At 38.5% G+C, this 13,529-nt stretch overlaps 2 protein-coding genes across 4 annotated transcripts in view; one reads left to right on the forward strand and one right to left on the reverse strand.

Moving 5' to 3' along the window:
- The window catches only part of DHX36 (DEAH-box helicase 36), a 48,229-nt gene extending 42,745 nt beyond the window's left edge, over positions 1–5,484 (forward strand). For both annotated transcript variants that reach the window (XM_021685927.2, XM_044920218.1), the window contains exons 21-25: positions 373–472; positions 566–656; positions 2,208–2,328; positions 3,161–3,313; positions 3,724–5,484. In XM_021685927.2, coding sequence (XP_021541602.1) covers positions 373–472; positions 566–656; positions 2,208–2,328; positions 3,161–3,313; positions 3,724–3,909 — 651 coding nt within the window. In that variant the 3' untranslated portion in view covers positions 3,910–5,484. The remainder of the gene's footprint in view (positions 1–372; positions 473–565; positions 657–2,207; positions 2,329–3,160; positions 3,314–3,723) is intronic.
- Positions 5,485–5,707: 223 nt separating this feature from the next.
- Positions 5,708–13,529, reverse strand: part of ARHGEF26 (Rho guanine nucleotide exchange factor 26) — a 123,825-nt gene continuing 116,003 nt past the window's right edge. Inside the window, exon 13 of one of the 2 annotated variants that reach the window (XM_021685929.2) lies at positions 5,708–6,165. In XM_021685929.2, the coding sequence (XP_021541604.1) occupies positions 6,143–6,165 (23 nt within the window). In that variant the 3' untranslated portion in view covers positions 5,708–6,142. Of the gene's footprint in view, positions 6,166–11,185; positions 13,510–13,529 lie in introns of those variants that run through there. The other variant, XM_021685928.1, reaches the window with a different exon arrangement.

The raw sequence follows: 13,529 nt of genomic DNA on the forward strand, positions 1-13,529 counted from the left end.
TTATATTAGTGAATCTTTTTTGCAGAATGGAGCAGTACTTAAACATCAGTGGTTATTCCCTATAGCAGGCAAACCTTTTCTGTAAAAAAAAAAATCAGACAGTAAATATTTTAGGCTTATAGGCCATATGGTCTCTCACTTCTGCCTTTATAGTATAAAAGTAACCGTAGATAATAGATGAGTGAGTGTGACTTTGTTCCCATAAAACTTCATTGACAAAAACAGGTTTTGGCAACCTCTGCTCTAAAAACATCACATTTTTGCCAGTGTTAAGCAAGGAAAACTTACAGCTATTGATGAGTATATGCTTTATAGCCCCTATAAATCTTTGTGAAAGGTATTCTAGTTCTGTTTGTTACCATTGCTCCCTAGATGCTGCATAACATGAAAGGACAATTTGCTGAGCATCTTCTTGGAGCTGGATTTGTAAGCAGTAGAAATCCTAAAGATCCAAAATCTAATATAAATTCAGGTAAAGCAGAAAATTGTGTAAAAATTAGCTTGCTGCCATTGTTTGTTATATCTGTATTTTACTTTTTTTTCTCTACCTTCCTACCCTCAATAGATAATGAGAAGATAATTAAAGCTGTCATCTGTGCTGGTTTATATCCCAAAGTTGCTAAAATCCGACTGAATTTGGGTAAAAAAAGAAAAATGTAAGCATTGAAGATTATTATGAATTACTTGATTCTCTCCTTAAGCTTTTCATATTCTTCTTTTGATCACTTAAGAGAAGGCAAACTGTTGAACACGGGCATCACTTTCCTTCACAGCACATTATCTGGCATCAGCTATTATTCACAAAAAATGTTAGCAAAATATAATACTAGGGTAAATACTAGGAAAGTAAGCCAACTATTAAAAATCAGTGGTGGATGGACATTACTTAGAGAAGATTTTTTTAGGATTTCTTTTCTTCTAAGACACATAATTTTGTAACTTACCTCCTTTGATGAAAATTGTGGTGTTTTCTCTATTTTGAAAAATAAGGTATAACTTTAAAATACACACACACACGCACAAATAATCAGTCTCAGTAGTAATGGCAGACTGTTAGGCATAGTTTTTGCCTAACAAGTGAGTTCATTCTACTGAGGAAACGGAGAAACTAAAAGTCTCAAATGACTGGTAGTATGTGAATTGGTACCATCCTTTTTTTTTTTTTATGTTAATCACCATACATTACATCATTAGTTTTTGATGTAGTGTTCCATGATTCATTGTTTGCATATAACACCCAGTGCTCCATTCAATACGTGCCCTCTTTAATACCCATCACCAGGCTAACCCATCCCCCCACCTCCCTCCCCTCTAGAACCCTCAGTTTGGTACCATCCTTTTAGAAGGCACCCTAGATTAGAATCAGTTATCAAGACATTAAAATAGTGGCTCAGTGGATTCATAAGTGAATATATTAATTTGAGCACTGTGTCCTAAGGAAGTAATTTTACACTTTTTTAAAAAGCTATATTGTAAAGAACATAGATGTCCAATAGCAGTGGGGAGATTATTTGATGATAATATATTATAATGGCATTTAAGCTCATAGGCTTATAAAACAGTTACTGTGGAGTAACAAAATAATTCTAGCTGACATTAAATGAAAAGGTTTGGATACCCTATGATTATAAACATGACAAAGTACTAGATCTCAGGTAGACTAAGTACAGGCATTGTTTTAGGACAGTCATTTTGGGATGACTTTACTTGCTAAGGGACATTTTATTTGATTGTGTCTGGAGACATTTGTGGTAGTTACAGCTGGGGCAGTACTATTAGCATCTAGAAGATAGAGGCCAGAGATGCTATTAAACCTGATTTTATTCTCAATAATGACTCATGACCGTGATTCATGATTTTGGTTAGAAGCATTTATGAATTCCTAGAACTACAGAAAAGATGCTCTTAAAAACAAGCAAGAAGGATTAATGGATTACTAGCTTTTATGCTGTCATTTAATACAGGTAATTACCATTGACTATTTAAAGATAAACTATCAAACATCTCCCTGCTCAATTATATTAATTAAAGACTCCTAGAAATTGAGGTAAATTGTTTTGTTCTCAAATACAGATTTGTAAATTTGTATTACAAAAATAAACTGGCCTCATCTGTGGAATTTTTTTTTTAGATTCTGGGATTGGTTTGGAATCTCCCAGAATTTTTTTTTTTTTTTTTAAACAAACTGCATTTTAACTTTTTTAAAGGGTCAAAGTTTACACAAAAACTGATGGACTAGTTGCTATTCATCCTAAATCTGTTAATGTGGAGCAAACAGAATTTCACTACAACTGGCTCATCTATCATCTGAAGATGAGAACAAGTAGTGTAAGTGAATATTTAAAATAATTATGAATCTGAACATCAGTCTTGCTGTATTTTTACTGTTGTGTACTTTTCACAATTAAAAATAAAATTATTCTGAAATTTTTTTTTTCTGACATGAATTGTAAGGTCTTTAAGCAAATCTATACTTTTAATGTGTAGCATGTTGTCATGATGGACTTTGTATTTTAATTAGCTGGGATGGTTATTTGATTTGCATAGTTTTCCTTCAGAGCCTGGTTTCAAGAAATGCTGGCATTTTAGGGTATATAGGAGTTTACACCATACAGAGAATTTTGTGGACATGTCAGTATGCCTTATAAGTACTGGTTGGAACACTGAGATTCTGTTCATGTGTAGATAAATAATTTCAGATACATTAGTGCTTTCTTTTTGTTACTCAGGAAATATTTTGTTTAAAGTATAGTGCTCTTGTTTGAAATGAAACAAGAATATAAAAACTCCTGTGTTCTCTGAAGTAATGAAGACTGACCAGTTTAAAATGGTATATCTTCGGGGCGCCTGGGCAGCTCAGTCGGTTAAGCGTCTGCCTTCGGCTCAGGTCATGATCCCAGGGTCCTGGGATCGAGCCCTGTGTCGGGCTCCCTGCTCAGCCGGGAGCCTGCTTCTCCCTCTCTCTCTCAAATAAATAAATAAATAAAATCTTTTAAAAAAATAAGTGGTATGTCTACAAAATTAGTCTTGGTAGTCACACTGGTAGGATAATACCTAATTTAGAAGGAAAGAATAGATCAGTACTGGTGGTAGTGAATTAATGTGGCAATAATCCTTGCAGACTTGTGAATGTATTAATTTGCTTTAATTCTCATTACAGATATACCTATATGACTGCACAGAAGTTTCTCCATACTGTCTCTTATTCTTTGGAGGTGATATTTCCATCCAGAAGGATAACGATCAGGAGACTATAGCTGTAGATGAATGGATTGTCTTTCAGTCTCCAGCAAGAATTGCCTATCTTGTTAAGGTGACTGACTTTACATGATTGTCTTTGAATCTACATGCAAGTTAGCATGTGGTCTCGTGGTTTTTGTACGAAGTGTTATGTCTGTTGTATTAAACATTCCTTGCTCTATTTCAGCAGAGCAAACGGTGTTGAGAAATTTATGCATAGCTTTTCTAAATTGTTTTTTGAGGTGTTTATAGATCAGCCATTCTAAATGGCTCAGTGTGATTGAAGTTTGAATTTTTTTTAACTTTACTACACTTTAGTTGGCTACTCATAACCATACTTTAGTTAGTTGCTCACTAAATATTTCAGTCTTTTGTATAATAGCTTACGAAATTTTTTTGTAACAGCTAAAGTCACTTTTATGTATTACATTGCTTAATAGTATATCTGCCTTTGTTTAACATACGCGATTTTTCCAACCTTAGGAATTGAGAAAGGAACTAGATATCCTTCTGCAAGAGAAGATCGAAAGTCCCCATCCTGTAGATTGGAAGGACACTAAATCCAGAGACTGTGCTGTACTGTCAGCTATTATAGACTTGATCAAAACACAGGAAAAAGCAAGTCCCAGGAACTTTCCACCACGATTCCAGGATGGATATTACAGCTGACAACTTTTCTGTGGTGGTCTGAAAATTTGACAGCCATTTTCCATCATAGTTTAATTTTGGGGTAGATGCCAAACCATGGGACATGAATAATTACTGTATGTAAGGTAGAAACCTTTAGTAGGTAGTAAAGACGTAATGTGCATGATTTAACAATGTTATCTATAGCTATTATAAATATAACATAAAAAGCAATATGTTCTCTGATCATATTTTCTGTTGTCATGTCCACACTTTGGGAGGACTGCTCTTATATATATTGAGTGTTGTACCACTTGAGAAATTCCTTTGTTCTGTTATGAGAAGTTAATCTTTCTGCCCATAGTGACTGAGTATAGAAACCAGTAAAAGGAATGGTTAGGCAAAAAGCAGTGTCAAGTTAAGAATTTGAACACAACCACATTTTTAAATGAAACTTCCCTCAGAAGTAAATTAATTTGTTGTAATAGAGCCCAGTGTTTAATAAAATGTACAGTGTATAAATCTCAGCTAACTTTTTGGCTTGGTTTCTACATCTCTATCCTTTGGCTTGATTTTTTTTTAAATCTTTTTAGAATGTATTTGTACCCCTTTTACATTAGCGTAGTATATAGCAATTGAGAAAGTGAGTCTAGACTTGACCACCTAAGTTCAAACTTCAGCTGTGACTTACCAGCTCCCTTGGGCAAGGTACATGGCTTCTCTGTTTTTTATTTATCAGTAAAATACAGGTAGCAGTTGTGAGGATTAAAAATGTTGGTACATGTAAAGTGCATACACTAGTATCTGGCACATAGAATGTACTCACTAAATCTTAGTTTTTATTTGTCCCTGAATTTTATTTTTTTTTATAACAATCCATTATGTTACACTCATTTCCATGCTGAGTCCCATTTTACCCTCTCAGACAACGGAAGCTAGTGTGATTTTAGGGCTGGTGAGTGATAGGCTAGTGTTTTCAGCTTTATCAGACTAACAAATACCATTGAATGCTATCCCAACAGCCATTTGTCCCTCCCCATTTGCTTGATTGTTCAAGTGTTCCCCCTCTGTGTAGCCTGGTGCCCAGGGATACTGGACTCTTGCCCAAGGGTGAATCAAATTGTTCTAAGCCAATCATGTATGGTCTTACTCTCCTTACAACTGATGAGCCATCAGAATGTAAACCTGTGTTGTCAATTGCAACTGACAAGAGATCTGCAAGGGGACATCTGAGAAAGATTTTCTTCACTGGTAGTCTTGGAGGAGGAAGTTTTCTCCTTTGAACATTGTCTTGTCGGAATTTGGCACTGCTGTAGCCATTTTAGGATTACAGGGGATAATGACGTTGGCTCAGTGGAAAAATGTAAATCACCAGTTTGTGATAATGCTAGTGAGCTGCTGAATTATCCAATTCTAGACCTGCCTTGCACATGCACTTATTTTGGTCAAATAAACCCTCCTTTATTGAGTTAGCCACTTTAGGGTAGTGTATTTTGTTTAACTTGGCAGAAAGCATATTAACTGAAACACACAGTCTGCATCAGTGAGTGTTTGCTGAGGCCTGTTTCTACCATTTTTTTTTTTTTAAGATTTTATTTATTTATTTGACAGATCACAAGCGGGGGGTGGGGGGAGGCCAAGGGGGAGAAGCAGGCTTCCTGCTGAGCAGGGAGCCTGATGCGGGGCTCCATCCCAGGACTCTGGGATCATGACCCGAGGCGAAGGCAGACGCTTAACCGACTGAGCCACCCAGGGGCCCCTCTACCATTTCTTTTGTGATCTAACAGTTTGACCCACATGTCTGACAAAAGGTGTTAGAGTAGTAGTCCTGAACATACTGCAAAAAGAAATGTAGGAAGAACATCTGCTGCATCCTTAAAAATAAACATTTTCTTGTGCCTTCCAATAAATGCAGAGAAACTGAAGGAAGAGTATCAAACAATGACTGGGATTTATTGATAGTGCTATGATGATCCGTGTGACGTCACTGGTTCAGGTTCTGCTCCCATTTCTGGGAATGTATGTCAGCCTATCCTTGCCTTCTAAAGGTTTTGAATGTATGTACTGTGTGTCCTAACTCCATTCTCTTGGCTAGTCTCCCAAAAGTGATCTCTTACTGAATTCTTGTATTGAGTCATTATCACAATATTGTGGTTTTGTCCCTAAACTCAAGGTGACCATAAGGTTCTATTTGCTCTATAAGTGTGTTTATGTTTGTGTATATGTTTTCTTGCCTTTACTCTCCAGTTTAAATTCACAGCAGGCCAAACTGGTCTTAGAAGATAACATTTAAAGAATCTGTTAAAAAAAGGGAGAGGGGATTATTAGTTAATTGGTTCCATGTTCCCAAACCAATATTTAATCTCCATAAGAATGAGGAAAATGTTCCTGAAGAATTGTTTAAATGGATGAGCTATTGAAAGAGATTAAAGCAGTCACTGTCACCCCCAGTTTCTGTTCTTCTGTACAGCTGATCAGGATGGAAATCTTGATTGAAGGTGCTATTTGTGTTTTTTCTTTTGTTTACAAAATAGTGTATATACTGAGTGGAAAATTTATTCCAGGTCGAAGAACTATTTGTTATTTATAGTTTTAAGGAATAAGACATTAAAAAAAAAAAAAATCTGTTTGCCTCACCATTCTAGTGATACCTAGACTAACTCTTAAAAAAAAAAACAACCCTGAAACAGAAACTTAAAAGGGGAAAAACAGAGAAACCACTGTGAATGATCTTTAAAAAAGTGTCGTTGAAAAGTGAGTACATGTAGTGCTTCCTAATTCATTAACTTGGGCAAAAGCTCTAGATAAATTTATACCTATTACGACAAGTAGTTTTCTGTTCTTACTGTAGTTTTAAAACAAAGTCCACCCTGAAAGGTAGAGATTATTGAAAAGCTTTAGAAGGAATTTTAGTACCCCCTCACCCAAAGTAAATCGTAAATTTCCTTCCACTCTTTTAGCTGAGTTTGTGTATATTTTTAAGTAATTGTCAAGATCATGTGGTATAATCTTATATAATATGCTGATTGTTTAAATGACATTTTTCTGATTTTAAAACAATATACCCTCATTGTAGAATATTTGGGAATTGAACAAAGAAAAGCGTGTTACCACTGTTACATGTTTGATGTATTTCCATGCTTTTTCTTTTTAAGCTTTGAGGTTATTTTTTATATGTAGTAAAATTTGCCAATTTAAGTGTATAATTCAGCGAATTTTGTCAAATGTATGAAGTCATGTAATTGCTACCACCACAGTCTTGATTTGATCTAGAACATTCCCATCACGTAAGTTTCCCTTGTTCCCCTTTGCAGCCAGTCCCCTGCTTCTACTTCTACCCATTGGCAACCATAGATCTGATTTTTGTCACTAGTTTTGCCTTTTCTAGAATTTCCAATAAATGGAGAATCATATTTAGGCTTTTGTCTCCAGTTTCTTTTCCTTAATGCTTCAGAGATATTCATGTTCTTGCATATGTCCGTAGTTAGTTGCTTTTTTATCATTTAGTTGTATTGCCTTGTATGGTTATACCACAGTTTGTTTATTCATGGACTAATTGATGGACCTTTGAGTTATTTTCAGTTTTTTTATTATAAATAAAGCTGCTATGAACGTGTATATGAGGCTGTGTGTAGATAATGGTTTTCATTTCTTTGGGGAAGATATCTATGATTAAGATCATTGTATCATATGGTGAGTGTGTTTAACTTTATAAGAAACTGAAAAACTGATTTTCAAAGTGGGTGTGCTATTTTACATTCCCGCCAGCAACATTCCCGCCAGGAGGGGTTCCAAGTGTTTCAAATCTTTGCCAGGACTTTGTATTTTTAGTTATTTGGTGTGGTTTTGTTTAATATCAGCCTTCAGTGGGTGGAGTCATAGACATTGTGGTTTTAATTTGTATTTATTTCTATAATGATTAGTCAGGAATACTACAGTTTCCTTTTTGTGGGGTAATGCTGGCCTCATAAAATGGGAAGTATGCCTCTTCAAGTTTCTGGACGAGGTTGTATAGAATTGATGTAAATTCCTTAAATGTTTGGAAGAATATTCCTGTGAAACCATTTGCACCTGGACATTTTTTTTTCCAGAAGATTTTGGACAAATTCAATCTAGTAGTTATGGGACTAGTTAGAGCTTTGATACTTTGTGGTTTTCCATGAGTTGGCCCATTTTATCTAAGTTGTTGAATTTAGGAGTCCCAAGTTTTTTAAATTACCCCTTATCCTTTTAATGTCTAAGGAATCTAACGATAGCCCCTCTTTCATTCTTGACACTGGTAATTAGTCTTCTCTTTTTATTTAGTCTTGCTAAAAGGTGTCATCAGTTGTATTGATCTTTTCAAAGAACCCATTTTTTTTTTTTTTTTAAGATTTTATTTATTTAACAGAGAGAGTGAGAGAGGGAACACAAGTAGGGGGAGTGGGAGAGGGAGAAGCAGGCTTCTCGCCCAGTAGGGAGCCCAATGCGGGGCTCGATCCCAGGACCCTGGGATCATGACCTGAGCTGAAGGCAAACGGTTAACGACTGAGCCACCCAGGTGCCCCTCAAAGAACCCATTTTTTAACAGAGTTTTGTTTTTTAAAGATTTTAAGTAATCTCCACACCCAACCTGGAGCTCGAACCCACAATCCCAAGACCATGAGTCTCATGCCCCCCCACTGAGCAAGCCAGATGCCCCTAATTGAGTTGTTTTCTGATTGTTGAGAATTAAGAGTTCTTTGTGTATTTTGGATGCCAACCCTTTATCAGATACTTGCTTTGCAAAATTTCCTCCTACTCTCTGGATTATCTTTTCATTCTTCCGTCTTTCACAGCGCAGATATTTTTGATTTTAACAAAGTTCAATTTATCATTTTCTTTTTCTTTCATCTATCATGCTTTTGGTGTCGTCAAAAAAAGTCATTGCCAAACCCAAGGTCACCTAGATTTTCTGTGTTACCTTCTAGGAGTTTCATAGTTTTGTATTTTACATTTAGATCTAAGTTTCCAAGTATGTGGTTATTTTTGTTACTGATTTCTAACCTAAATGTAGTCATAGAACTCCGTGTAATTTCAGTCCTTTAAAATTTGTTGAAACTTGCTTTATGACCCGGGAAATGGTCAAATGTTTTAATATTCTGTGTGTTCTTGAAAAGAATGTATATGCTTAAATTGTTGCAGTGTCCTGTATATATTAAGCTGTTGTTCAGATCTTCCACACTTCCATAGATTTTTATCTACTTCTACACTTTAGAGTTAAAGCGTCATGTGCTATGATTTTGGATTTATTTCTTCTATTTCTCCCAAATTTTGTTTTATATATATTGAGACCATATTATTGGGAGGGAATAGATATATGGAATTGTTACATCTTCCTGGTTCAATAAACCTTCCATCATTATCTAGGCTCTCTCTATCCCTAGTCATACCTTTTATCTTAAGGACTATTTTGTCGAATATTGACATAGCTCCATGTATTGACTATTGTGATGTTCTGCCCAGATCCTCCCTCAGGACTGAAGGACGATTCCCTTAGCTGCCCCAAGTGCTGTCATATGACAGCCTTCACCTGTCAGCCCTCTGCAGGATTGTCCCCCACTGAAGAGAGCCACTTCACCCAAGGCCGTTTCCCCTCCCCGGGGACAGCCTGCATCCTGCGACCAGTCAGAGCAGGTTACAAAGGTCCCCTTGCCAATGCTCCCTCTGCTCTCCTCTGGGACTCCCAACTGAACCTCGGCATTCTCTCTATCTCTGCTCTACACGCTTCCTTGTGGCTGTATCTTTTAGCCTCTCTTCCAGTTCACCAGCTATCTAACCTGTTCAACCTAGTTCCGTAATTCCTAGTGCTGATTTGTTTTTCCTCTGTTGCTTCTTACAGTTGTTAGTACTGTATTGCATTTTAAAGTTTGGCTTTATCTAAAAATGGTAATGATGATTGTTTGATGTAGCTAATGATTTCAACATCTAGGGTCCCTGTAAGTATCTGCTTTTTTCTGTATCACTGATGCTGTGTCTCAAAGTGTTTGCTAATTTGCGGAACCTTCTGAGAATTTGTGTTTGGAAATAATACAACTAAGATAATGCTACCTTCCTTCACAGTAAGGTTTAACTTCTTTTTGTCCGGTCCGTAGTGTGCTAGAAGCCCAAAGGGCAAAGCTTGAGGTCCTCCAAGCTCATATCCTCACTCCAAAGCAAGCCCTTTGGGGATTCAATCCACAAGGGTGATCACCAGAGGCACTAAACTCTGCCCTGCATTATTTAGTACTCATGTCCCCTCAAGTAGCTCTGGCTCTGCTGCTTTCTAAAGTCCAGGGAAAATGTAGCAGCAAAGAGGGGAATGTATCTTGCTAGTTCCAGAGAAGGTATGCTCATCTCCTTCCTCTTCCATCATTACCTTGAGCAAAAATCCAACAATGATTGGTGTTTCCTACCACATAGCTGTATTTTAGTAATACAAGACACGGGGAAACAAAGTTATCTAGCATTTTAAGGTTTCCAGTAGTGTTGAGGGCATAACTTTAAGATGACCCCCATTATTGCTGCACCTCCCGGCCGGCCCAGTATTACACCTGTGATTATGTTATATTGCATGGTAAAGGAATTTTGTGGATCTAATTAAGGTCACAAATCAGTTGATTTTGAGTTAATCATAAGGGTGATTATCCTGTAGGCCTAATGTTAATTACATGAGTTCCTTAAAAGCAGAGTTTTCTCCAGCTGGTAGCATAAGATGGAGTCAGATTCCAAGTGTGAGAAAGATTCAATATGCCCCTGGTGCCTTGAAGATGAAGAAACCCATGGCAAGGAATATGAACAGGTTCAGGAAGCTGTGAGCACCCCCACACCCCTGGCGGCCAGTAAGGAAGCAGAGACGTTGGTCCCACAACCACAAGGACCTGAATTCTGACAACAACAGGTGTGAGCATGAAAGAAGATACCATGCTCTGGCTGAGCAAGCAGCCAGCTAACACCTTGGTGTCAGCCTTATGAGACGGAGACTCTAAGCAGAGAACCCACTGTGCCATATTGGCCTTCTTCACCCGGAACTGTGAGGTAATAAATGGATGTTGGTTTAAGCCATTAAGTTTGTGGTAATTTGTTAGGCAGTAAGAGAAAACTAACACAGGAGTTTTTGCCCTCCACCAAGATTCACAAGGTGGTGGAATTTCACAAGCACAAAGGTTCGGATACTACAGTTAGGGAACCACCAACTATTTAAGATAAGCTCTTCTGTCGTGCAGTTTTGTGGAAACTATAAGAAACATCAGGGCCCAGCTCTTAAAATTGCTCCAGCTCTCTAGGGCAGCTGATGCCAGCATGTACCCAACAAGGAAAGATCAGCGCCCTTTAACATTAGCTGTAGATCCCTTCTGAGGAGAACTCCGAGTTGACCAAAAATTCAGCAAATTATATACTTAAATGAATACACGCTATAGTGAATTAAATCACACAAATACAAAAGAGCAAGTATATACAAAAATCTTTGTAAATTCACTTCACCAAAAGTATACAAGCAGTATCAATTTGTTGGGACAAAAAGGAGTATTTTTGTTCTCCACAGGTCACTGAAGTCATTATACAGTTCTGAGAAGTTATTCGTAGAAACTGTCCTATAAAAATGAAAATGCACGGTAGAAATGAAACTATGTTACACACCCGCTGTATAACAACATGACCCGCTAACAGTACTAACCTGCTTGCTAAATGAGGCTTTGATTTATAAAATGCATGTATTTCCCAGACTTTAACGTCTCTACTTATAAATTAATTCACAGGATTCATACAATTGCTTTTTAGCTTCAAATGGATATTAGCAAAAATAACACAAAATGATCCCTTTGCAAGCAACACATTTATGTTCCTTCCTAAATGCAAACATCACATGAGATTAGATTACAATTTCTTAACCTCTCCTCTAAAAGGCCTGTGACATGAAAGAGATCAACGCCTTGTTTTACCAACCTGGAGAAACCTCCTGCTGCGTCCACTGCTATTACTTCATTGACTGGCCCAAAGCTCAAGGAATTCAGGGCCTGGCATGTCTTTGACACCCAGAAATGTCTGCATAAGTCAAGGAGAGTGAGCCAGGGACGAGAAGGCCCCAGGCGTACCACACTGGCTCACAGCTGAGTTGGCAGGATGCAGGGTGTGTGAGGTAAGCATACTTAGCTCCCACCCTGGGCTTCGGCTTTGCTCACTTCGCTCAGGATTTGGGTACCTGGTTGGCAGGCAGTAGGTGGGACATGTCACACACAGATCTGAGTCCTTGAATAATGCACGCTTTGCCAGGTCTTACCCCTCTATCGAAGAAGACGGAATAGAGAGGAACCTAGCTGCCAGTACAAATCATTTCCCCCCCTCTGTCTTCCAAACCCACATTCCCTCTCTATGAAACAAACTACTTAAAATCCTTTCTCCTTGCCCCAGGGGAAGAAATGAAGTTCTGCAGGCACCCAGGGTTAAGAGATCCTCCAAATCCAGCAAGCAAGACCTTCAGTACATATCAAATGGATTCCCGTTAAGACCAAAATGTTATGTTTCGGTTAGGTGCCATGCTGGCATCTTGATACCAAGGCAGGGCCTAATTTTACCTTGAGAGTGTGTTTCAGCCTATTTCCTGTTTAGAAACAGGAGTAGGAATAGTCGAAAATCTTTATTAAAGAAATTGTAAGAGGCGAGATTATTAAAGGCAAAGCAGCCTCATGTCAGTTTATCAGCTCATTTGGGAACATTAATCCTATGTTCAGGATTTTTTCACTTATGTGAACCACCTAAATTCTATCTTATTTGAATAGCCTGAGTAGGGTTTTATTAGGCTCTACTTATCGGAGACCAATATCGGGTCAGATGGGTTTAAAAAGAAAATCTCTAAAGTAAGCGTCTCTCCTACTAATGAGGAAAGAGGTGGCAAAAATTCAAGTGTCAATTTCCCTTTCCTGGGAAGAGGTTTAGAATAACTCAGCAGCTCCCCTTTTGAGCTCTACCAGTTCCTTGTGAAATGCTCAAAGCATTAGACTCAGATCTAAAATGTAAGAGGCAGAAAAAATATTTACAAAACTGGGCATTCCTTAAACACAGAGACTCTTGCCAAGACCGGGAGAACCATACAGAGGAGAGGTTAAAAGGAGGGACAGTAACATTCTTGGCGAAGTAGGAAAGAGAAAACCAGGGTACAGTCCCCAACATCCATTTTCCATGCCAGAAAAGGGTGAGCCTGGCCGGCGCTTCGGCCGCCGGGGCCCCGCAGCAGACTCTCCGCGGGCCTCAAGAAGGCTGCAGGTGGACGGTGTGCACACACTGAGCCTTTCGAACTCACTGGACCCGGTAGCTGTTCTGCCGAGAGAGCAGAACCAGCTGGCAAGCATAAAGGCAAAGCGCTGTCACTCTGCCAATGAATCAGGCTGTGTTAAAATGAACAACAAAGCCGGCCCAGAACCAACCAGCCGGCCAGGATGTCGTGCAAATCTCGCGGTCGTGGAAGGCCACTGGGGCCGGAGGGGGCGGGGCGGGGGGGCGGCTACACGTTGGTTTCCAGTCCTAGCAAGCGTCCCATTCTCTCCACGTTCTTGTCAATTGTAGCCTGACAGGTTATCTCCTTGGCACATTCCATAGGAAACCAGCCCCTCTCTCCGTCTCGCAGCCGTTCCCCCTCATACCAGCCTGCAAACGAGAGCAGAGTC

The sequence above is a fragment of the Neomonachus schauinslandi genome, chromosome 1 (assembly GCF_002201575.2).
Source record: "Neomonachus schauinslandi chromosome 1, ASM220157v2, whole genome shotgun sequence".
Classification (NCBI taxonomy): domain Eukaryota; kingdom Metazoa; phylum Chordata; class Mammalia; order Carnivora; family Phocidae; genus Neomonachus; species Neomonachus schauinslandi.